At 39.4% G+C, this 25001-nt stretch overlaps 1 protein-coding gene across 1 annotated transcript in view; it reads left to right on the forward strand.

Moving 5' to 3' along the window:
- Positions 1-6005: 6005 nt before the first annotated feature.
- LOC140244762 (guanine nucleotide exchange factor DBS-like) overlaps positions 6006-25001 on the forward strand; it is a 151025-nt gene continuing 132029 nt past the window's right edge. The window contains exon 1 of the mRNA XM_072324381.1: positions 6006-6114. Coding sequence (XP_072180482.1) covers positions 6006-6114 — 109 coding nt within the window. The remainder of the gene's footprint in view (positions 6115-25001) is intronic.

Below are 25001 nucleotides of genomic sequence, written 5' to 3' on the forward strand. Positions count from 1 at the left end.
CTCTCGGGATAATTTGTCCTGCATGATGTGTGTGAACAGAGGCAAATTAAATTAATTTTTTTTTGCATCGTGATGCAAAAGCCGATAATAGTTACGTTCAGACGGCAGGCCCTAACCTCGAGGTTAGGAAACCTCGAGGTTTAGCTCTTGCCTCCTAACTACGACGTGTGTCCACACGACGAATCTTAACCTCAAGGTTACGAAACCTCGAGGTTATGCTTCTGCCCCCCCATAACTACGAGTGGGTCCCACTCGATGTTAAAACCACAAAACCGGAAGTTTCAGCCCACACTGCTAACAAGGCGTCTATGGACTCGCTTACAGGTACTCTTTTTCTCTGTCATGGTATGCAGGGATAGCACTGCACTGATGACTTTATGCCTTTATGAAGATATTCGTCGAAAACATTTTTTTTAGCACCGGAGAAGAATTATATAGAATATAGTAGCGAGTTCGACGTGTTCAGTTTCAGAGATCAAGCGCATGGGAAGAAAAGATGATGTTGTTGTGTCGTGCGTCATAGGTTTTTCACGTGTAGTGTATTTGTGGTGTACGTTTGGGAGGTTGACCCGGAAGCAGAGGGAAATTATGGGGGCTGGAGTTTACGGCGAGGTCACTCTTAACTTCGAGTTCGTTGTTTTTTGTGTCCACACGGTGCTTAACTACGAGTGGGGACCCCCCGCGGCTCGTGGTTAGAACACTAACCATAAGATTTCTCGTGGCTCGAAACATCGAGCAAACCTCGAGGTTTGCTAACTACGAGTGCGTCTTCACGGTCCCTAACTACAAGCTCTAACCTCGAAGTTTCCTAACTTCGAGGTTAAGGGCTCCCGTCTGAACGTAACTAATGCCTATGTGTGAATGAAACATAATATTGATTCACTCTTTTCTACATCCCCACAGTGGCTAGTTGGAAGAATTTGCAAATCACTTAAAGTTTTACTTAGAATTTATTGCAACTGGTTCAGTGAGCATGAACAGTTGATTGTGTATTATGTTTAAATTTTTAAAGAAAAACCTATTCCTAATTGCCATTTATCATGATATCTTTGTGTGAATGAAGGAAGAGGCCTGAAAGAGAAGTCTACATCATCTCAATAAACCTGACCAATCAGTAACTGTCCCCTTTAGAAACTGTCAATACCAAAATTGGATCAGTACGAGGTAGGAATCCTAGCAGGGGTATGCAAATTGGATTAATAATCCCGAGTCTTATTGCACTGGTAAATCTTCACTTCCTGCTGAAAGTGTAAGCCAATCTGTTAGGCTGCCCTCGTGGAGGTGAACCTCACTCCCTATATGAAAGTCCTTGGAGTATGATGTTATTCCTTTGGTGTAAAAAACAAGACAAAATAAAAGGAAAATAATGGTGTGAATGCAAACCACCTTTCAAAGGGTACAGTAGGCCTACTGGATTGGGCTTTATGCATTCATTACAAAGAAATAAAGGCATGAGATAGTGACCCTGAATCAGCAGCAATTTATTGCAAGTTTGCTCAGCTAAGAGATGAATCTCCACATTCTGAAGCTGTTGTATTAACTTGTGAAATTGTATTATGAATCCATGGAATGATCACTTTAATATTCTTAGATATAATGCTAGTACCTTTAGGCTGGGAATACTGTGAGCAGAATAGGGTATAGTAGTATCAACCTCAATGTTCAGACATACTTTCTAATACCCAGAGGCACATCTGGTGTTTATTGGAGTGATAGATATCAAGGAACTTGTCAATGTCTAAAGTCTAATGGAGCCTGTCTAATTACTGAGTGAAAGTGTAGGGAATGTTAGAAGTGACTTTCTTGGTAAAAAAAAAAAATGTGTCAGGACGTAGGGAGACTTAATTGAATTATGACCTCAGGTGTGACATCATCCATGAGTTATGATTGATGTGGGTTTTATGGTATCACCAAAAGATGAATTTGTCCCGCATACCCACCAGGGGAATGGTGCTATCTTAGCTCACTTTAGTCCAGATACTGGGCAAGTTTTATTTCTGCATTCCATTTTCAATACAGTCCTGTCGTCAGAGGGTAAGCCTTCATTAGTAGCTCTCAAATGTCTTTTGAATTAATTCTAAATCATTTAGTTTGACTGTTGCTGCTGATTTCATATCACAAACAGTGCTAATTCTGAAATCCCTGGAAGTATTCTATAAAACATCTTCCTATAACTGTAGCTCTGAGTAGACTGAGTGCAGCTTGTATGCCCATCATCAATATTTTTCAATCAAAATTTCATTTCATGGGTAACCATGACAGCACAACTCTGTTTTCTCACAGTTTATTGGATTGCTGTGGATATTTTCATTTTTCCATAGCCAGGGCTCAACAATGAATTTTTGGGTGCTGTTCGTTATTCCAAAGGTTCGCTATTCCGAAGGTTCGTTATCCTGAAGGTTTGTTATTCCGAAGGTTCGTTAATCCTAATCACACAAATTCCCAATGCCTAGAGGTTCGTTGATCCGAAAATGAAAAAGGGTTCGTTAATCCGAATATGAAAAAGGGTTCGTTAATCCAAACATTTGTGGCGTTATTCCGAAGGTTCGTTATTCCGAAGATTTGTTAATCCGAAAATGAAATTCGTAATAACGAACCTTTGGAATAACGAATCTTCGGACTGAAGAGCCTTCGGAATAACGAACCTTCGGAATAACGAGCTGTAACCAAATTTTTGTGGGGGCTAGTTTCACGTCACATGAAATGTGCAAAAAATTTCCACAATACAATACTGTATATGCCATATATTTGGCGAGACTAAATTTTCATGAATCGAGAATTTCCAACGATTTCGCGAGTGGTTAAATTCGCGATTGTGGAGTTTTGTACTGAACAGAGAAGAGTACACGCGTACGTCACATTCACATCGGGATCAGAGTCAATATTTTCGTGTGTCTTTAATTTCGCGAATAGCACCTGACTCGTGAAATTCGCGAAATATTTGACGTATATGGTAGTTTCCACATTCACAGTATGCTGCTTTAACCTGTAGAAAATTAGTCCCAATTATCAAATACTTGGGCAGGTGTCTATAGGGCTTTTTACACTTGTGTTTCTTAACCCCGGACTTTCTCTGACCCAGGACTATCGTTAGTCCCGTACCAATTTTTCAGCTTTTTACACTCGCCAATTAGTCCCGTACTATCTCTTGTCCGGGGCTAAGGAGAAAACTGACCTTTTTACACTCGTATTTCTTAGCCCCGGACTTTCCAAACCACATGAATATTCATAATTACGCTGTGTACTGTACACGTACACGCACGCACCGGCAGCACTTGATTACCTCGTTTCTGATTGGTCAGTGAGGGTCGGACTTCGTCTCCGTCGCTTAGCCCAGGATTATTTTTACGTTCTGTTTACACTCACTTGCTTGGCACCGCAATTGCGGTGCTAGCACCGCAATTGCGGTGCTAACCCCTGCTATTTTGCAGGGCCAGATAGTACCGTACTATCGGTGGGGCTAGCCCACTTTGGCAAAAACGAGTGTAAACAGAAAGTGGGCTAAGGATATTCCCGTACCAACGGTGGGGCTAAGGCCCCCCCTTAGCCCCACCGTTGGTCCCGGGCTAAGCAAAAATTTACAAGTGTAAAAAGCCCTTATAGGAAATGTCTATAATAGCAAAATCGGCTCCACCTCTACAGGTTAATAACTTTTTAGATACAGTTTGAAGAATATGAAATGTGATTAAAGAGTCAAGACTCTTCAAAAAGTAAAGACTCTTGAAGAGCAAAGGTCAAGTAAAAGGCCAAGTGGCTGGTAACTTCAAAACCAGGCTATTGATGATCCCACAAGTCACATCACACTTCACATTTGTGATCACATGTGATCATTATCACATGTGATCGAGTCGAGTGTGTGATAAAATAATATTGCTATTATCCCATATGCAGAGCCACATGCTGGCCCTTATTATTGACAATGATTCATGATGTGTTGACTTCATGATGAGCAAATATGGTGGTGGGGATGGTTCAGGAGTCATAATGACAAAGACAGGACTTTGTGTCCTGATCAATGTCAGATGATACTTACAGGTGTCATCGCTTTTTGTGGTAGGTTTATTAAAGGCATGATCTTTACTGTACCTCTTTGATCAAACAATGAGTGTAATCCACCTGCAATATCATACTACACTGTGTGTGAACTCCAAGCATGGATGTGAGGCATTCAAATTTACTGAACACCAATTAGTGGTCATATATATGTCTAATGAACTATTTATGTGGGTGATTTCACATTGATGTCAAATGAAGAGGACTTTTGTGTTAGATGACTCTTCCTGTAAGGGTCAATGGTCACAGTGATGGACAAGTTTGCGTTATATGCTTTAAAGATGACAACCACAGGCATCACTATAGAACTATAGGCCTTTTCAGTTTTAAAGGGGATGGCTAGTAACCGATCAGTGGGAATCAGTGGGAATGCTGAGGGATGATTGTTCCAATCTTTGTGGGATTCATTTAAGAGTACATTATATACATGTATCTACTGTTGTGTGAAAATTATTTGCTTCAGAACGGTCTCATATTCAAGTAATGTGCAGATTAATGCCCCGTCACTGACCAGGCACGCTAACCTGGAAACATTAAACTGCACATTACTTGAATATGAGACCATTCTGAAGCAAATAATTTTCACACAACAATAGATATATAATGTACTCTTAAATGAATCCCACAAGGATTGGAACAATCATCCTCCAGCATTCCCACTGATTCTCACTGATCAGTTACTAGCCATCCCCTTTAAAGTGTGGGTCATAACTGGGGGCTTCCAAAATAAGGAAAAAATATGATTCAGTGGGTTAAATGCATTGCTACAGTATACCAGTACATAAAGCATTCCAGTAGTCTATTTTATATTTTCTTTAATTACTTTGATCATCACTTTTTCTCCTACAAATGTGATCTTGTGAAAGCATCTCATGCAATAACTGAGATATGACTTCAATTTGTTCTGATCTTTCCAGCTGTTCGATTGGATTATTCATCAACATTTGTGACAAAAACTGATTGCATTTCAAGACCACTCCTTCCCCCTCCCCCACCCCCTCTCCCCTCCCTGCCCCTCCCCACCCTCTGGCTTTCCTCCTTTCCCTTCCCCATCCGCACTCCCCCCCCCCCTCCTCCCCACAGCTCAGGAAGCTCTGCCAATGACATCCACTACCTGCAGAACATGAAGAGAGTAAAACCTGCTATGATTACATGCCTCTGTGTAATATGTCTGGAATTTAAGTTTTGGCTCAGCAGCCTGTCCATGAACTTAATCTCTTCCTCTCCCTCTGTCCCTGTAAAGCCAAGTCATACCCCGACATAAACTTATTTCCACATCATGCCGCAGGAGACTTGGCCGCAGACTCTTCGAGAAAATTATTCCCACTAGCCAAGCCCTGAATCAGCCTCTGATTGTTGCAGTATGTGCCGTGCTGCCGAATTCAGGGATGGATTGTTACAGTATTTCCTTGCCAGCAGACCCCTTTGTCGTGATCCGAAATTTATCCTCTAAGCACACATAGGTGATGGTCATACAACAGGAGTGGCGGAAAATTGGGATGCCTGGAACGCATTGTATGTGAGAGTTGTGTGTGTGTGTATATTTGGACGTGGATGTAGGATACAGATCCCGCGAGGTATTCATACGTGGTGCTGAGGATAGCAGGCTGGGAAAAAAAAGAAGCAGACTCATGAGCGTGACTGGATGCACATCTTTGTTCATGTGCTGGAGCAGTGATGCGCATACATCTAACCCAACAGATCGCCATGGTGATGGATGGTTGAGAGGAGACAGGAATAGCAAGTTTGTGTTAGACTGATGACCAATAGACTGTGTTTACCTTGCAGGTCATAAATACCTGCATTTCTTCCTGAGGCAACTTTACAAAGTGATAGCAGGCTAAGAATTGGTGTAGTCTCCTCCTATTGGGGAACACTCTTGCACCTGTACAACCTGTACACGAGGGAGAATTGGATGTAGACTCAAAACATCCATGGTTTGAACATTCAAAATGGCCTCCCTGGTAACGTGGGTCCTATCGTCGAGCTTGGAAGCAGCCGATTTTGCCGAGATACTCTTCTGGCCCGCAGATATCCGTAAGCTTGGACTGTCCAAATTAGGTATGTACCCCGTCCAGCCAATAAGGTGATATCACCCTGCAGTGCTGGACATTGTGTGGAGCTACTGCTCTCATCATCTTGTGCGTACAGTGTACATGGTGTACACAAGATATTTAGTGTTGTGCAATGCTCAGAAACTGCTAGTGGTATGCAGGCCGTAGTAATTTATGTGTAGCTTAGAAGACCATGAAATGCATTAACCTTGAATTACACTCAGCAGACTGATACACTCAATGAATGGTGTCGATAGCCTTCATTTCAGACTGTTTTGTGATATTTTCTGTGAGATTTCCCTATAAGCATTCCATGGATTTGATACTCTCACATACATGTACGTGTATTTTGCAGCAAGGTCACTTTCATTTCATATACTCGCAAAGATACTTTTGTTTTTTGCATGTTTTTATTACTCAAGTTAGCAAACCACATTTATGAAAAGATTAGTTTCAACAGCCATGCTGTTTTTTGCATTGTTTTTGTATGTGTGTCTGTGATCTATGCCTTTAGCTATAGGCCTATATGATATGTTTTGATTATTGTCAAACATTTGTTTGTGTGGTAATATATTTCATACTTCATGGTCGTATTCAGTGTAATTCTAACTTTTCTCTTACATATGTCTGGATGTGCTGCTTTTGTGCTGATGTAGGCCCTTTAATCATTGTGTTCATTTGATATGACTTGCTAATCACTTTAATGATGATGTGGAATTTACTATGTAGAGCTATGTGACAGAAAGCTACCAAGCTACATCGTAATAAGATGCCGTCGAGAAACAATATAGGCAGGATTGAGCTACCGTGAAACAATAAAGATTTATTGTCCATCGCATCAACGGCATATTAAGGGGAAAAAAAAAAGAATGGTGGGTTACACTTTGAATTACTACAGGGACACAGTATGGGTAGTTATCCAGCTAAGTTCCCTGCTTGCAAGTGTGATTGAAAGTCAAAATGCCATCAATTATTATGATGTAAGAGATATGTGCACTACCCTAGTACATGTATGTAAATGCTGAATGTCAAAAAGAAATAGGAGTAAGGCAGGCTTCTTTATGTGGTTATAGCATTCAAGAACAGGGCAAGGAATTACAATGTAAATCTAAGCATGCGTGTAATTGCTGCTTGGTGCATCGTGTAGTTCTGGAGTATATTTTTATAATATTACATACAGGCCCCACCTTGATTTCTTAGCCTTTTCACATCAATGGAATGAATGAACACTGCAGTTTCAGTGACATTTCTGAGTGACAGTGTCGTTTTGTATTATTCTCAAATATGTCTTCATTACACTTCAGTGAGTATTACATACAACTACAAGACTAGACATTGATGCCCCATTAAATTGAGTTAGCCCCCTATTCAGACGCATGCCATTTTATATCAAAACTTGATAACGAAACGTCTAAAGAATCATCGTATAGCCGACACACTGTTCAGACACTAATTTCGACCATTCTTGGAAACATCGTCTAGATGTGGTGCAGTTTCCCACTGCACATGCTGTTATAGTCATGAGTGACGGCTGTTAGGATGTGGGGTCACCTTTCGTGCATGCTCCCATTAAGCCCCGCCCAGTTATACCGTTCTATAGTCCCCATACATTCAGATGCACACGGAATGCTGATTCATTATCGAGTTCTAGATCGAAACAATGCTCTGATGGATGTTTCGCTATACGTCATTTTGTTATACTTCAGCGTTCAGACGTATAAATTCAGCGTATAGTTATACCGTTTTGGTATAGCTATTCCGTTCTGGTATAATTTTTTTTTTTTTTGCGTCTGAATGCCCTGTAGTACTATCAGATAAACTGCCACTTATCAGGCTTATTTCTTATGTTTGTAAACAAACCCAGAAGATATTGTTGAAAACAGTGTAAATAAATGCAGTGCAAATTTTCATTTCATATTGACACTGCATATAGACATACTATGCCTGAGTGTGTATTGTTGTGTACTGTACGAGCTGAAATTTTCGCGGTGGTTTTATTTTCGCGAATTTCGCGAATCGGCTTTGAACCGCGAAAATAACAACACGCGAAAATAACAACGCGCTAATAGCTAAGTTCAGTTAGACCCTCGCAACTGCGAAATTAACAACACGCGAAAATGTCCTCCAAGTAGCAATTCGCGAAAATATCTGTACGCGAAAATTTCAGCTCGTACAGTATGTACACTGTATGTGTGTACATGTGTGTGTGTTTGTGCATAATCATGTTGACATATCAATATGGCAGCTATATTGGGCAGAATATCGATTAACATTGTGACAGAAAAAAAAAGAAGAAAAATCCATGAAAAAGATGTTCTGTGAAAGGATTACTGTCTAGATAAATTCAAAGGAGTCCCGTTCCCAGTAATGACTGCATGACATTTTGTACAGCAGTGTTGTGTACTTGGCACTGCAGGTACTGTATATGGCACTGTGGTTATATGTGTTAAAGTAGGTCAACTCTCTTTACTGATAAGCATGGATAGTCTCCTTTTTTTAGTCTCCTTTTTTTTAGTCTCAATATGTGTGTCTCCTTATCAGAAAAATTCTGTTTCAATTTTTAAAAGACCATTGTAAAGATGTAATTAAAACTTCTCAGAAAGATGACCATCACAATGTGATCTAAAATATGATTGGTATGGTTGCATTTTCTTTTATCATGCAAATTAAAATTTCATAATTGTCGGTTCTACTAGACTTCTTGAAATAAACTGTAAGCATTGTACATAGATTGAAACTGTATCAATATATCAATAATATCAATGCTGCTTAGTAAAGGAGACCTCGGGATGATTTTCAGACTTCTGCATTTGAACAACTATGAATTACAAATATGTAGTTATACCGAGTACAGAGTTTCAGAATTTGTAGTGATTGGGTTGAGGAATAAGAATGTTTTCAACATTTACAACAAATTGCAATGAACAAGGATGATGACATGGCAGCCTCACCATAAGAATGCATGAGTGGGGTTCAAGGAAGCAGAACAAAAGATGGCATGCATACATTCTACTGTACACATGTGAACTTGTTAAAGGACAAGTTCACCTTCATAGACACGTGGGTTGAGTGAATGCAGCAATAGTAGAATACATCAGTGAGAGTTTGAGAAAAATCGGACAATCCATTCAAAAGTTATGAATTTTTGAAGTTTTTGCTCAGTCACGGCTGGATGAGAAGACTACTAAAGCTTGTGATGTCACATGTGTACAACGATATAAAAGAAAATTCAACGTATTTTCACTTTTCTTGCATAACAAAATGTCACTTGACTTCTCTCTTTCAGAAGGCAGGGGGAATAATATTACCCTTAACATACGTCAGTAACAAGTTGAAGAAATGTGCACTTTATCCAAAAAGTAAAGTTTTGTGAAATTCTCTTTTTATTTTCCTTATATCGTTGTATGCATCTGACATCATACACTGTCGTAGTCTTCTCATCCGTCAGTGATTGCGCAGACACTTTAAAGATCAATAACTTTTGAACAGATTGTCAGATTTTCCCCAAACTTTCACTGATGTGTTCTACTAATATTGCTGCATTCTTTCAGCCCACATGTCTATGAAGGTGAACTTGTCCTTTAAGCAAGTGGTATTGTAATGGAATTACACTGATACATTTCTGAAATATGTGAGGCTCCTATGTCATCAACACTGTTCAGTGTATAAATTTGTTTAAGATTTTCCAGAGTATTGTTTCTCTGCTCAAGGACTACAATAAATTCCACATCACATGGAGCTATCAATTTATGTACTACATGATGTGAAATAATGAAAAATCGTCTGGAATGCCCCTTTAACCCGTTAAGGACAGTTTGACTTTGCTACAACACGCATTTCCCATAGACACCTGCCCGAGTATATGCGGGACTCGTCTTCAATGGGTTAAAGTGTGTCAATCATCAGACAAATGCACCTTCTGCTTCTAAGCTAGTATCTTGTTATTTGATTGCCACTAGAACTTGGTGCACTGTACCTGCAATCATTAGTTTGAAGTGGTTTGTAGTTGATTGTACTTAATGCCTGGGTTAGCATCTTATAAGAGCACTATTTAAGCACTTGATGGTAGTTATATAGAAACAGCTTATCAAGAGTAAATATTTCTGAGTATCTTTCAACAGCGCACCAAATCTTCACTTCAAAATTTTTGACAAAAAGTTTCTGTGGGAGCAAGAACTTCCACTCATAGCAATTTTCACAGAAGTGTCAGTTTTGATGGTTAAAGAATGCTAATTTTAGCTTCTTTGTCCATTTTCCCACAAGCGCTTAATGAATACTCATAAAGCTGAAGCAGGCAAGTCTAAGTGAGAGAAATGTTGAAATTCAGTAAGTAAGAAGAATCCCCCCACCCCCACCATATTGCTGGAATCGCAGTAAATTTCAGTGAGGAAAAATCTGTTGACAATTTCAATAATGATGCTACAGGCATGGTGAGGTATGGATGAATAGTACTGTAGATGAATTCCTAGAGGCAGCCATCTGTACACAAATGTCAACTTAGGACCATTGTAATGTCAAAAAAAAAAATACATTCTGTTTCTCCTTTCAAGTGATTCAATTCATGATTGACATCAAAGTAGAAAAAAAATAGAAAAAAAAATGATACAACCACACAATCAGTGTATAGTATTCAAGAGGAAGGTTTCACAACCTCTGATGGTCTTTGAGGTGCAAGTGTTATGTTTATGATATTCTCCCCCCCCCCCCCACCCCACCCCTATCCCCACCAGTATTTCTGGAGAGATGAAAAGGGGTCAATCCCTGGGGTTGGGTCATCTTTTGTTACATACTAGAACTCAAAATCCAGGCCTTAAGGCAGATATCTGCCAGTAATGACTTCAGAAAGAATACATTATCCCACCAAGTTGTACTGCTCAGGCATCGTGGGTATTACAATTTCAGAATGGAGAATTTAATGCCAATGCTATAATATGAATATGATGTCCATGTAACAGAGGTAATGAAATTGATTTGCAGTGCAGCATATCTATTAAAGATTATTGATTTAAGCATGCATTACTATAGCAGGGGGCAAGGTTCATATAGACACAAAACAAAACTTAACCACATTTGATATGATCTCCATTGCAGAATGAAATATATTTCAGTTACATGGACATCATGCAATTTGTTGACCTAACCCAGTGGATTGGCCCTAAAATAATGAGACTTTTTAGAAGTGAATAAAAAATGACATTGCAGGTTCTTCCTTCTTAAAAGAGTTTGTTGCCCTTGGACCTCTATTTGCAAGTGTGGACTTCTACTTTTTCATGAAGTGATATCTTATTTTAGATGCAGCCTCACTTTCTTCCTCTTCCTCTCTTTCTTCTTATTAAAACAATATCATCATTGTCTTGGCTGTATATCATTCCCAAGCTTACAATATGTTTGGGTGTGATGAGCACTGTTCCCAAATATTAAGCTTTTCTTTATTTATTTTTCTTAACCCTGAACAAGGTGACATGGTAATAGCTGTATAGAAGAAAAAACAACCAATTTTACAAAGGTTGGCAAATGTTAGCTGGCTGTTTCCATGTTGCCAGCACAGGTGGTTCCAACATTGATTATCTGTGTCCTGGGGCCCGTTTCATAAAACTTGTCATCAGTGACAAGTTGTCATAGATGTGACAAGCTACTGAAATCCTTGCATCTGATTGGCTGAGAGCTAATTTGTCATAGAAATGTGGCAGTTGTCACTGATAACAAGTTTTATGAAACAGGCCCCAGATCCAGTGCATTTGTGCAGCTTCACATTGCGAGGTATTTCTAAGATTGACCCAGTGTGTCTGAGCAGCTCATTTATGTTGGCAGTCCTTGCGACTTTAGCGATCAATGTGTTGCCAATTTTCGCTGTTTTCTTACGTTGACACCAATTTTCTTCCTTACGTAATTGTCAGGTGGCATTGATCAGTGCCAAGAGGGAAATTAGACACCTTGAAGTGGAACACCAATATTTGTTTGTTTGTTTGTTTGTTTGTTTGTTTATTTGTTTTGTTTTGTTTTGTTTTGTTTTTTGCCAACAGCATTGAAGGAACACAAACTTTGTCTTCATTTAGAGTGCCAAGTTGGCATTTATTTATTTCGTTTTATGCATACATGGTGGCCCCATCAGTAATCAAATACTGTTTTCCAGAGGGCCCTCTAAACAAACACATGTATACAAGGTAACAATCATAACAAATAGAATACACATAACTCACTACATCTGACAGAGTAGAACAGTATTTGTTGAAAATAAGAAAATTAGGAATGAAACTAAAAGTAGCAGTTTGCAACCAGGATTTAAAAAGAAGAAGAAAAAACCTTGATGAATGAGCATACAAAGAATGGACCCCCCCCCCCCCTCCCATGATGATAAGTGATGAATCACATAATATGTTACTTAACTCTTGGAAATGGGCGTTTAAGGAGGTTCACAATATAAAGATTGGTTTTGCTATTGTTTGTGAACATTTATGCACAGTGACAAAATTAATTTGTGTAAGACAAAGTGACAATGCATCTAGATGCATTTAGGTCTCTCTTGCAACCACATGCACACTGACTCTTTTGTTGTTGTTTTTTTCATGATTGAGAAGCCATGCACGAGTTTCTTTAATCACAATTTATTGTAATAAATTATCATCCCAGAGCTTAGGTTGGTGAGATGGTTGCCCAGAGAATGACTTGAACATTATTAACCCATTAAGGATGGATTAATATTGCTACAACCCGCATTTCCCATAGACCCTTGCCCGAGTATACTCAGGACTCGTCCTCAGCGGGTTAATGTTGTCCTCATCTGTTTATGTTTTTTGACACTGTTATGTCAATAATGAGATGTGGTACTGTCTCATGAACTATTAAAGGCACATTGTCTCAGTGTTGGATATAGTCAAATGCGTATGCGGGTGCACGGCGCAAGTTTCCTATAGAGACCTACGCTATCGACTCCTCTTTAGCGCTTACGCTGTGACCCATTTCCCAGAGTCCGAAGAAGTCTGATCCACTGCAGTCAGTGGTCCGATCACAGTTCGGCTCATGGTTTGGCTGAGGGGGATGACAGCTTTAGCAAACTTCTTTTGTGATGTTATAATAAGAAGCACATATGCACGCACCCTGGCATTACTACAGACTGCGTGATGCGCAGAGAAGACAATGAAGGCAACGTTACCTAGCAACACCAACGCGCTTTACTCTTGATGACAGCTAAACTTCGGCAATCTTCAAATCAATGCTAATGGTGATCGGCAGTCTCATCAACAGCGCCCTCTACACTACCGGGACTATGCGCCTTTAAAGGTTTCAAAGCTAGCTACCAAGAAAGCAGGACATCAAGCTACTTGAATGCACTGATTCATCATCACTAATAACCCTTACTGAAATACCACACAGTATCAATACATGGTGCACCTGTTTTATAGAATCAGAGGGTTAAACATACCATTGATGGTTTTGTTGTGATTGAAATGATAGACTATGATATATCATAGCCATCCCATAGATGAATATCTTGCCATTTTGTGTATAAGTGTAAGGTACTGTTTACGGCATATTATATTTAGCGAGTCTAATTTTTTGCGAATCAGGACTTTCCAACAATTTCGCGAGTGGTTAAATTCACGATAGTGAATTACAGTTTTGAATGGGGAAATGCATAGTGTACATGACACATTCATGTCGGCACCAGAGTTGATTTTTTTTGTGTTTATAAATTTGCGAATAGCACCCAATTTGCGATATTTGTGAAATAAAAACCTTGTGAAATATTCAGCATATACAGTAGATGAACCCCCCTCCCCTGGAAAAAAACAAACAACAGAACAAACAAACACACCCATGCAAAAAAAAAAAAAAAATGTTTTGTGTTTTTTAATAGGAAGGGCTATGTCTGAACTGACATCTGTTCATTATTGCAGTTAATTAAAATCTGTAGTGGACTACACAGATGTTGCACACTTCATGGTAAGTGAACCTCATGGTAGTGAGTTTTATGATCATATCAGATATTGTCAACAAGGCTCATATGATGAAGGGGTAGGGGAAGAGAGATTATTTCATGTTAAACTTATGTCCTGACTCTTAGTAATGTGTGGATGTGGAACATTTTTCTTTTGATAAAGTTATATGATAATTTGAGGGAAAATCCAGAATTTCATTTTGGACAACTTGCCTTTCCTCAGACTGAAAAACTGTCATCAGAGGTAATGTGTCAGCAAACCTGAGATTCCTGTTTTATTTTCTGTACATTATTATTTGCTTGACTCATATACTGGTAGATATGAAAATAACACTCGTGAAGTAGCTGTACACTTTGCAAGTAATAGAAGACAGTAAAAATCTTGAAAGTTAAGCTGTGAAAACATATTATAGTGTACATGTACATGTACATGCACCTTGTATAGGATAACAGATGTCTTTAATATAGACTACACTTACAGTGGTATGGATTTTTGTGTAATTTTGACGAAAGTGAACCTCGATAAAAGTGATGTGCGGGAACAGACTTTCTCCACAGAGTTCTGAGAAAGTCCTCTGGGGGTGGCGACAGATGGTTCACACGTTACCGTGACGATGACGTCTTAGGCATCAGTGTCAACAAGAGGATGCCACCACCAACCGTGTCATCCTGTATCACATGGATGAAGCTTTGCGGCTCTGTGTACGCACAGAAAATGGCAGTATATAGGATAGGCTTGGATAGCTTCTAATTATCGTAGCCGGCTTGTGTAGCACCTAGCTCATTTGCCAACACATGACTCATGAATGAACATTCATAAGTAGTTGAATAGAGTTTATGCATGCAAATGTATTAATTTTGATGAAAATTCTGCTATTCATAACTGTCATGCATTTCTTTACACCAATGATTGTGTGATACATGAAGGCTTGTCTAACATAACTGCAACTTACCCACAAACATGCACAACTTTACTTAGAGTATGACAAAAATAGCACATTTGTGAGCTCCTTGAAATCCCCATTCAAAGAAATGCTTACAAATTTTGATCATACAGTGGACAACACCATTGGTTGTTGTCTTTTTTTTTATAAATAAAGAAAATTAAATTTTGTTGAAAGTTTAAAAAGATAAGGGTGTTAATGCCATATTAAAAGGTTAGTGGTGCCTTAATGCCCTTATCTTTTTTAACTGATGATATTTTCATTTTCTAGCATAATGAAAGAGCACTATAACTACAAACGTGTACCTCTTTCATACCCCTTTTATACTGGGCGTTAGCTCGCTTCAGGTGCGAGCTAACTCTCAGTATAAAAGGTCGAAAAATAGTTAGCCCGAGCTAAAGTTAGTCCGCTCTAGGGGGGTGGATCAGGTCAGCATCAGGTCCGAGCTAACTTCAGTATCAAAGGTACGCGAGTTTAGCTCGAGCTGAGTCCACTGACCCGTGACCGGAAATCGTGTACGGTGCTTCAGGGTTGCCAATATGTATTACGTTTACTGCTGTACTGTTGCCACCGGCGTGCTATGTATTATGCATCGCATGCACTGGTGTTAATAGTATTTTATACACTGCTGTCACTGTTCGCTGTTCAGTGAAACTCCCAGTGAACTCTTTGAAGTAGCAAACGGCATGATTAAATCTTGAGAAACCAAAAAATAGACTGGTGCAGTGTGTACACTATAGGATGCCGATGACTGGGTGAATTTCGCGAGTAACGTATAACAGCGGAACTTAAAGTCGTGGGCAGTATAAAAGGGGTATCAGAAAGCAGAGGAATGATATTAACTGTAACATTTATGTCAGTAACAAGTAGAGGGAATGTGAATGTAGTTTTAAAATGAAACATCTGGAAGCACCTTTACTGCATTTTCATGCTTTATAGTATATATATTGCTGTTTTCATTGTGCTAAATTTTTGCATTCTGTGCAAGAGCTCAGTTTTCAGCTCATTAACTTTTCCCTGTAAGAGATGCTGTGAAAGTGAGTTTCTTGTGATTCCTACTATGGGCCATTGACACCCTCATACATAGAAAACTGCAAGATTCATGTGAATGTCAGGTATGTGTGGGGGTTGTTACCTAGCACAAAGAAAATGACATATCGTCGTTTTTTTTGTTCCTTTTTATCTGTGGCCTTGAGGCTAAGAATGCAAAAATAGGAAAGTGACATTTGATGGATCACATGATTTAAAAATCCCTTTTGATGCCACAACATCCTTTATGCAGTCACTAGGAGGCTAGGCAAGAGCTTTTCATCATGAAAACAAGACTTCAAGCTCAAGATGTGTTACCGAGCCAGATGAAATGTGATACTGTCAGTTCAGAAGCAGAAGGATGTAACTACCCAAGTTCATCAAGTAGTAGCACTGTTCTTGCAGTTAGATGACATCTTGCAGTAGGGAGTCCACAGGCTAGTTTTCTACTACGAGGATGGATCCATCGTTGTGTGAAAATAAAATGCATCAATCACCACTCTGGTGCCTCATGAAGTATATTTAGTCCTGAATGTTGCGCATGATGTGGGAGGATATAACTTTAAAAGCCAAAGAAGCAATTTCCAAACCAAAAAAGGCAAAGTGGATCGGAAAGAAGTTGACTGACTTCTACTACTTTCAGGCTCAAAATAGTGGTTTCATGTGCTGCAAATAGTGCAATAGTTAAATGTTCCCTCATGTAGCCCTCTCCAAAATGAGCCTGGTTGTGCATGTGGCATCATTGCATCTGTTCCATCTATCCTGTGCTAATGTAGACATGCAATTTATGAATGATGGGCCGTGAAATGTTGTATTGTCTGTCTGCTCTTTTGTTCAACTTTCTTTCCAAGGACCATATGAATGCAAAACATATACTGACTGTCCCTCATCTTTTATTGGTAACGTGATCATTTACATTTTCCTACACTGTGCCCCAAATCAAAGTATATCAGTCTCCGGTCCAGTTACAATGACTGCAACTGAGGCAGCCTATTCTGATATTCCCCACAAGGGCAAAAACATGCTCTTTTATGTCTAATCCAAGTATTTCAGTAGACTTGCATGTTGTCTATCTCCGTGTGTCTGTGTGTGAGCCTGTCTGTGTGTCATAGTCTCTTTTCCTTTCTCTGTCACACACACACACACACACACACACACACACACATACACACTCTTACACAGATGGAGGCACTGATTTGCAAGATGAATTAAATCTGGAAGCAGATAATAAAATTGCCAAATATGTATCACGGAGGAACAAAATGTGGGAGAGGGATCGGAGGGATCTGGGGCAAGCCTCGTCAATTTGTTCACCATCGATGACACATCATCAACAGTTGTACTCTGATAATCAAAAAGTGTTACCAACAGTTGTATCTTTCAGATTAGTAGCATAGATTACCAAGGCCATGTATTATGTGGATATTCCAATGCTATTGGTGTCGCACCTCCTCAACCTCTATAAATACCTAACACGCACTCCTGGTAAAGCGAGCGATGCCCTACTCGAATCAATTACTCATTTCACACCAGTGCCTTCGTTCTGCGGGAATCCACTGTTAACCAACAGAAGCAGCGGAGTGAGGATTGTTTCTCCCGAAGACAGCTGGCGACGACAGATTAGCTCTCCTCCGGACAGCCACATGTGCGGGGGTTAGAAGTGCCGATGTCATTGGGGGGCATTGTCGTACTCTGCGTTTCCAATTGTTGTTCAAGCGACGGAGAGCAAGAGAAAGAAATTGTTAATTGATATCTTCCCCTCCTCACCCCCTCCCATTTCCCCTCGGAACGATGCGAGACCCACATGCGGGGAAGGAAGCATTAACCGGAAAGTCTTGTCCTCTGACAAGTAAGCGTGTCGATTGAATTCCACGATCATACGCCAGCTTGATGAGTTCTACGTGTGACACACACCGGTAGAGTAGCAGCCAGGAATATCTTGATGTTCATCATTTGACTGGATGTAAAATTTGAAGTGATGGATGTGGTATTGGGTGATGGTAATTCATTATGTTCTTGACGTCTGGAAAGTGATATGGAAGATGGTTTCTTGATCAATGGTTTGTGATGTGTTCTAGAAAAAGTAGACAAGCATCCAAGCTCAGTGGGGAGACCAATTTAAAGATTAGCGGAGGCTGGCATCACATCGCATTCACTGGGATGCTTCATGTATGTGACTGCCATCATCAAGAGGAGTTCTTTCTGACAGCAACTTGTGTTTACGTCGCCCAAAGAGGGCGCTGCGAACACGACTGCCTTGCCTGTCAACTTGGAAATGCTCATTCTTGATTATAGATGTGCTCCCAAGTCTTACAATAACTTGAGATGATCTGGGAAGAGGATATTGAATTGGAATCTGCCTTACCCTCTGCAGTTACCGCACTATTCTAGAAATCTACAGTGACAATATGTTAATGTTCATTACTTGATCAGAGTTTGAAGTTGAGAAGTGACTTCTTTGGGTAGAACCGTTGAAAAAACACTTGCATCTGGCAACTGGAACAGCTGCTATGAGTTGCGAAGGCAGTGAATGTCTGCAGTATTAAAATAGACAAGTCATGTTTGAGAGGACATTCTGTGTGCTTTATCCCAATGATTCAATGCGTGTCCTGTTTGATAGGGATCTTAGCCTCCCGGACAACAGAAGTGGAAATAATCTTGGGTGTTGACTCCTGAGGATTAGTGAGAGATGACTCTACGGCCAAGGGACTCTTTGGACTTGGTGCACAGGGAGCTTGGCAACTCAGCTTCTGCCTTCGATTGTGCTGATCCACGACTTTGTGACGTCCAACGGCAGGACAAAGAAGACAAAAACACCCCCTCTTTGACCCTTCCTTGCCCTGTGGCTGACCTTCGTGAATTTTGCCATCTCCCATAGCCAGGAGATTCCTTGTACTTGTCTCATGTTGTCGCAGTCTCGGCAGAGATTATAAATTCCAGGAATCTTACAGGACATTTGTCACATGTTTGAGGAGATTTTTTTTTCCTTTACAAGATGATTGCAGTTGTTGGACTGAATTGCGTGACAAAGTGCACATCGAAGTATCACCATTGGCAGACATCGGTACGTGCTAGCTTGAGTGACGTGGACACTCGTTCGTGATGACAGAATGCACAAAACTCTCTGAGAATTGCCTTCTATGAGTTGGGAGATCATCAGAACAGAAGAAGAGAATGTGTTTTTGGCACAAAACTTGGAACAGAACATCTCTCTCTCTCACACACGCTCATTTTAATGGAAATAATATCTGCTTCCGTGCAGGAAAGGACATCAGTACTAGCTCATTTGTTTACCACAGGTGTGATTATTATGACACATTCATGCCACAACTTCGTGAGTGTGTTCTGTACATTTCTTCATCAAGGAAAGGAGAATGCCGGCCACAGAAGTCACTAATGAACATTCCTTCTGCTGTCTGACATGTCATTCAAGCAAGAGTCAGTCATATACGTGTAGTCATTCATCTCATCTACATGTGGATAAACCTCTTCTCTTTGTGCAAAGTGGTACAAAGTGAAGTGGTTTATTCAGAGATCACACTTAATTAATTCCATCACACTCCATATCGTGAGCTCGAGCAGAGCAATCATTTTTTTTTTTTCACCAGCATACCAGTATCTCTACCAGGCCATCTGTAGTATTGCCCGACTTCCAGTACTCTGATATTAATCTGGAACCCTGTCAGCATGCTTAGCCAGCTGTAAAAGAATTCCAGCTGACAATCTTGGAGGAGCATCTGTCATCTCATAGATACAAGAACTCTGCTTTCCATCCTGTCTATTTCTTCATCATGAATTCGAAACGGTTTGAATGATGAGACAAATCCGGTAGTAGTCTATGAGAGATTCTGAGGAGGTTGTTGTATTTTGCTGATACCCTGTGGCTGAGTGGATTTTAAGTGGATGTAACACCTCCGCCTTCCGGTCTACAGTGATTGAGATTCCACCTAGGGGTGCAGAGTCAGTGAAAGTGGTTTGCAAGCAGTGGAGGAAGAGGTGGAGGCAAGATGTCTTTCTACCGGGTTTGGGAGACGATGCAGTCCATGGCTGCTTTCTTCATGGAGCTAGATTCATCTCAGTTGAGTAGATGTAAGTAATGGCATCAGTTGCCTCCATTTTACCTCACAATGTGGTTGTTGCTGATCATGCCATGAAATCCTATTTATGGTCAGGGTATCATGTCATGCATTTTGTTTGAAGAAAATCTAACAACAGTAAGATTTTCTGTTATGGGCAGAAAATGCATTCATAAAGCAAGCACATTTTCCAACTTATGATGTAAATCATGTTATAACACAAAGTGGTGCTCTGTAAATGAATTTGAAAACATCTCATGAAAATTAGATTAATGAGAAGATTTTGCTGATGCATTCATATAGATGTTTCTTCCAATATTCTTGTGTTTAAGGTTGAAAGAGATCCAATAAAAGCAGTTTTGTTATTTCACAAAATAAGGATGTTACTTCAGGTCTTGTAAATGCTCCATGTCATTTCGGAGAGGAATACTCTGCCTTGTGGGATATAATTTATCTCAATTACGATCATGACGTGATATGCATTTTTTTTTTTTGTGGTTGTATCATTATTATAATCATATTATACTTTATTACTGTGAAACTAGGAATGTTTGCGTGCATTTTAATTTTGCAAATTTTGCAAGAGCCACGATACATGAAATTAAAACGTAAGTAAAAGTTCTTTTCTGCACTATATGCATTCCATGCCAGCGACAATTCACGAAAATTTCATCCATGCGAAAAAGGCTGTTGGCTCCAATTCACAAGAATTTCATGCAGCAAAAATATCTTACTTTACAGTATCTGAAATGCACTCTCAACAACTCCTGTGAGGTATAAGATATAGGAGGGTTAATGAAATTTTTAAATTTTTGATGGGCATCAACATGATTCAATTTCTAAATGGCTGTCTGGGTACTATGATATGAATTTAGCTTTAGTTATCATTCTTTATTTTATAAAGTCATCAGAAGGAAGACCTTCAAGCAACATGTCAAGTTTGTGCTTGATTTGAACATACATCCAGTGACATAAGATATGATCTGTTCTGTCTTATGAAAATATCCCGACAATGAAATATGAGAAGAGTAGAAGAGTACCATCTGTAGTAGATTTTGATGTGTGAGTGATGGTGCCTGTATCCAGATTTCTACCCCTTTATGGGATGTTGGCTTAGCCCTAAATCACAATGCATGTTGTCTGAAATGTGTGCAAGGTGCCATTAGACCATCTCAATGTGATATATTTAGTGTATGTATAGTTTGTTATCATTCAGAGACTCCATCTCTCTTATCACTTTGAGGCCCAAATCTCCCATCCTTCTGTTTGAGTTTGAATTTCTCCTGCTCCAGCTGTGTACCTCCTGCTAGATGTATTTTCTTCCGCTTAAAATGTAGCTTTTAGCCACTTGAGATGTACTGTAAAACGAATGTTTGCGTGCATTTTAATTTTGTGAATGTTGTGAGAGCCAAGATTTGCATAATTAAAATGCATGCGAAAGTTCTTGTTTACACTACTTGTATATGCACTGAATGTTAGAGGCAACTGGCAAGAATCTCATGCCGTGGAAAAGGCTGTTGGCTCCAATTCGCGAAAATTTCATGCTGCTGTTTTACAGTATTTTTTTAGTTTTGTCCTGTATATTCCAAAATAAGGCTAAGATAGCACCAGAGAGCATTTATAAACCTAGAGCTATACTCTGGCTTCAAGGGATGTCAAGCTTTGAACTCATGATGTGTTCGACGCACACAAAATATTGTGCACATTTTGCACAAACAGAGCCACCAGTTTGCTGGAAGGTTGAGGCGGGAGAATACCCCGTTTGAGAGATGCTCGGGGGTGGAGTCTCCTAATCTTACTAATCATTCCTTGCTGTGGAATCAAACACGAGTCCTTCTGTCAGATGGTAAAAAACAGATGAAACAATTGGTATGATTTGTTTGTGTGACCAAGACCAATGACATGTATGATAGCTTGTACCCAGATTTTTTTTTTTTTTTTTTTTTTTTTTTTTTTTTTTAGCTACCGTCATGCTTGATACATTCCCATAGAGAGAAGACGTGTGTGTTCATGTTGAAACATGTGACAGTGAGAAGAAAAAAAAAAATGAATGAAGGTCATGTTAACCATACAGGAGTTATTTCTGGCCACGTCTCATCCTTCAATACACAGAGCTGTCTTAGTGGAGTAATAATGGGGCTCAGGTGTGTTATGACATGAGCACAGGTCTAGAACGTGACTTTTTTAGTGCCATCAAGATAACTGAAATAAAAAAAAAAAGCCTCAGTAGATTTACTCTTGAGTATATTATTAAAGGGTGTGTACAGTTCTGGTCGAGGTGAGGATTTAGCTTTTAACTTTTTGCAAGATATTCAGAAACCATTCTATGAGATGTCAAAGAGCATGCAATTCTAAGGGGTATCAAAAGTTTATATGATGAAAATTGGTTTTGAAATGGCTGAGATATCCAAAAACAAGGTGAAACAAAGAGATCCTAATAAAAGGCGTGGCCTGTCGCCTTTTATTATTATCACTTTTTTGAATATCTCAGCCATTTGAAAACCAATTTTCTTCAAATAAACATTGAATCCTTCTTAAAATTACATGCTCTTTCATATTTCATAAGAGGTTTCTCATTATCTCACTTAGGAATGTTCAAAACATGAATCCCCACCTCAACCAGTACTATACAGTCCCTTTAAACTTTATTTCTTAAGTATCCATAGTATCTTCTAACCCTCATAAAATTAACAATAAAGAATTGAGAAGAGTGTTGTGATGAAAAGCCTCGTTTGGCATCTTAGCTGATACCTCATCTTCTTGGTCTTGTCCAAATTAGTTTGAAAGTATTAATAATGCAGGCTAATGTAGCATTTGTGAGGCTCACACACCCAACACTGCATCTGTATCCTTTCAACCTCAAATGACTTTTTGTTTTGTGGTTGTAGGTTTTTTTTTTTTTTTTTCACCAGCACGGATGGATGATGGAGTTTAAGGGGGGGGGGGGTCATAGTTAGGAGAGATGCAATTACCCATACATTGTGGGTGACAGCTTAAGATTGAGGCTGCTACAGGGGTGCATCAAGGAGGTAGTAGGTACCTTCCTAGGCTGCAGTCAATGCCGGGCCATGAACCCAAACTCCCTAATCCAGGTTTTCAATGCGATGCAGGCCCCTTCATCCAGCGCTTAAATCATCTGACTGAGCATGCATAATAAATTCTAGAAGCAAGTTTGAGAGTGCAGACTGATCCTCATGCACTACTGTTCGGCCGTCTGATCTCCCGTAGATGAGTCAGCAAGGAATTCAAAAAATATTAAATTTATGATGCATAACCAGTTTCCTACAGAATATTCACTTTTTGCACCACCATAGTACATTTATATTGCTCCATTAGAACTGATACCTACATAATTGAAACTACTGTCGTGATAGATTTTCTAGAATATTTGGGAAATGTGTTTCAGTTACACTTAATCATACTACTTTATTCACAGTGTCATTTTACTGTTAGGTGTAACATAGGATACTACAGTTAGATTTTCGTCATATTTCAATTGTGTAAATGTTGGAAGACTTACACAGTGAACATAATGTGGTTTGCTCTTGTGTATAAAAGAATTCAATACCTCTGCATCAATTTGTGTACATGCTTGAGTATACACATCAATCGTGCAGCTACACTCATGTTTTGCTCATGTGCTGTGTGCAATTTAATGTTTTAGATCTACATGTATGTACACAAGCTTAGAAACTGTCTCTGAGCCTCTGCTATATAATCACACAGACATTTTGTGCAGTATAGGAGGTGGTGGAACAGGTTGGGTTATCATAACAAACATGAAAGAAAAAATCAGCATTGAATGTCAACCACAGAGAAATATTCAGCAATTCCAAGAGAAGTCAGTATTTTATTAGTATAGTCGTCAGCGAATCACATAATCTATCAATGATAGATTAGCTTTGTGTGTATTCTCAATGCGACTCAGAATACACATAATATTGACACAGCACGTGAACAGGTGGTTGAGTTTTCCAAATCAGTTTCATCCTTCAGGAGCGAAGGTAAAGGACCAAAGGGACCACAGAGCAAATAATCGGTTCATCTAAATTCTGCTCCAGTAGAGCAGAGCCTGTTTTTAGTATGAACAATCTCCTTTTATTGAAATTATTTGGGCAATTATATGCATTCATGAGGTTAAAGAAATTTTGATTTAGCATGGGGGGGGGGGGGCGGGAAAAGACTGATGATTTATTTTTTTCCTCGTAGTGAATGAAATGAGTCAGAGCAGATGCTGCAAGTGAATGTAACCTGGGCTTAACGTGCGGCCGTGCGCATAGAACGGAGGGTGGGCGTAGTCCTTTATTGCCAGTAGACTCTCACTGCTTGACATACATACAGCCATTTTATGTGCTGAATCATGGCTGCCAACATACACAGCTGTGCTGTGAATCATTTCATGTCACATGAACGTATGAAAAGGGGGGAAAATTAAAAAAAAAAAATCATATGAAAAAAGATAAGTTGCTCGCTGGAAGTTTGTCAAATTATAATGACAGCAAAGTGTCAAGGGGAGGAAGCACATCAATTGTCTATGCCCCAGGGGAACCCAGTATTACCTTGCTAAGTGTTTATAAATAATTGATGACTCTCCCCCCATTGAACACTTAGCTCTTCCCTCCCAGTATATATAGCATCAAAGCGGTTGCTATTTGGGTATTATCAGAGCTGTGTATGATCATATCAATTTTGTCTGTCATCATGCCAGATTACCTGTCATACACACAGTATACATCAATGTCACACTACACCAACATAGTTTTTGTTTTGATAATCAGTAATGGATATATCATATATTGTATATATATATATATACACATACAAACACACACATATTGTATTGTCATTTTGTTATATGATTTAATTGTCTCTCTAACTTCATTCATACTGTCACTTCTGTATATAA

The sequence above is a fragment of the Diadema setosum genome, chromosome 21 (genome assembly GCF_964275005.1).
Source record: "Diadema setosum chromosome 21, eeDiaSeto1, whole genome shotgun sequence".
Taxonomy (NCBI): Eukaryota; Metazoa; Echinodermata; class Echinoidea; order Diadematoida; family Diadematidae; genus Diadema; species Diadema setosum.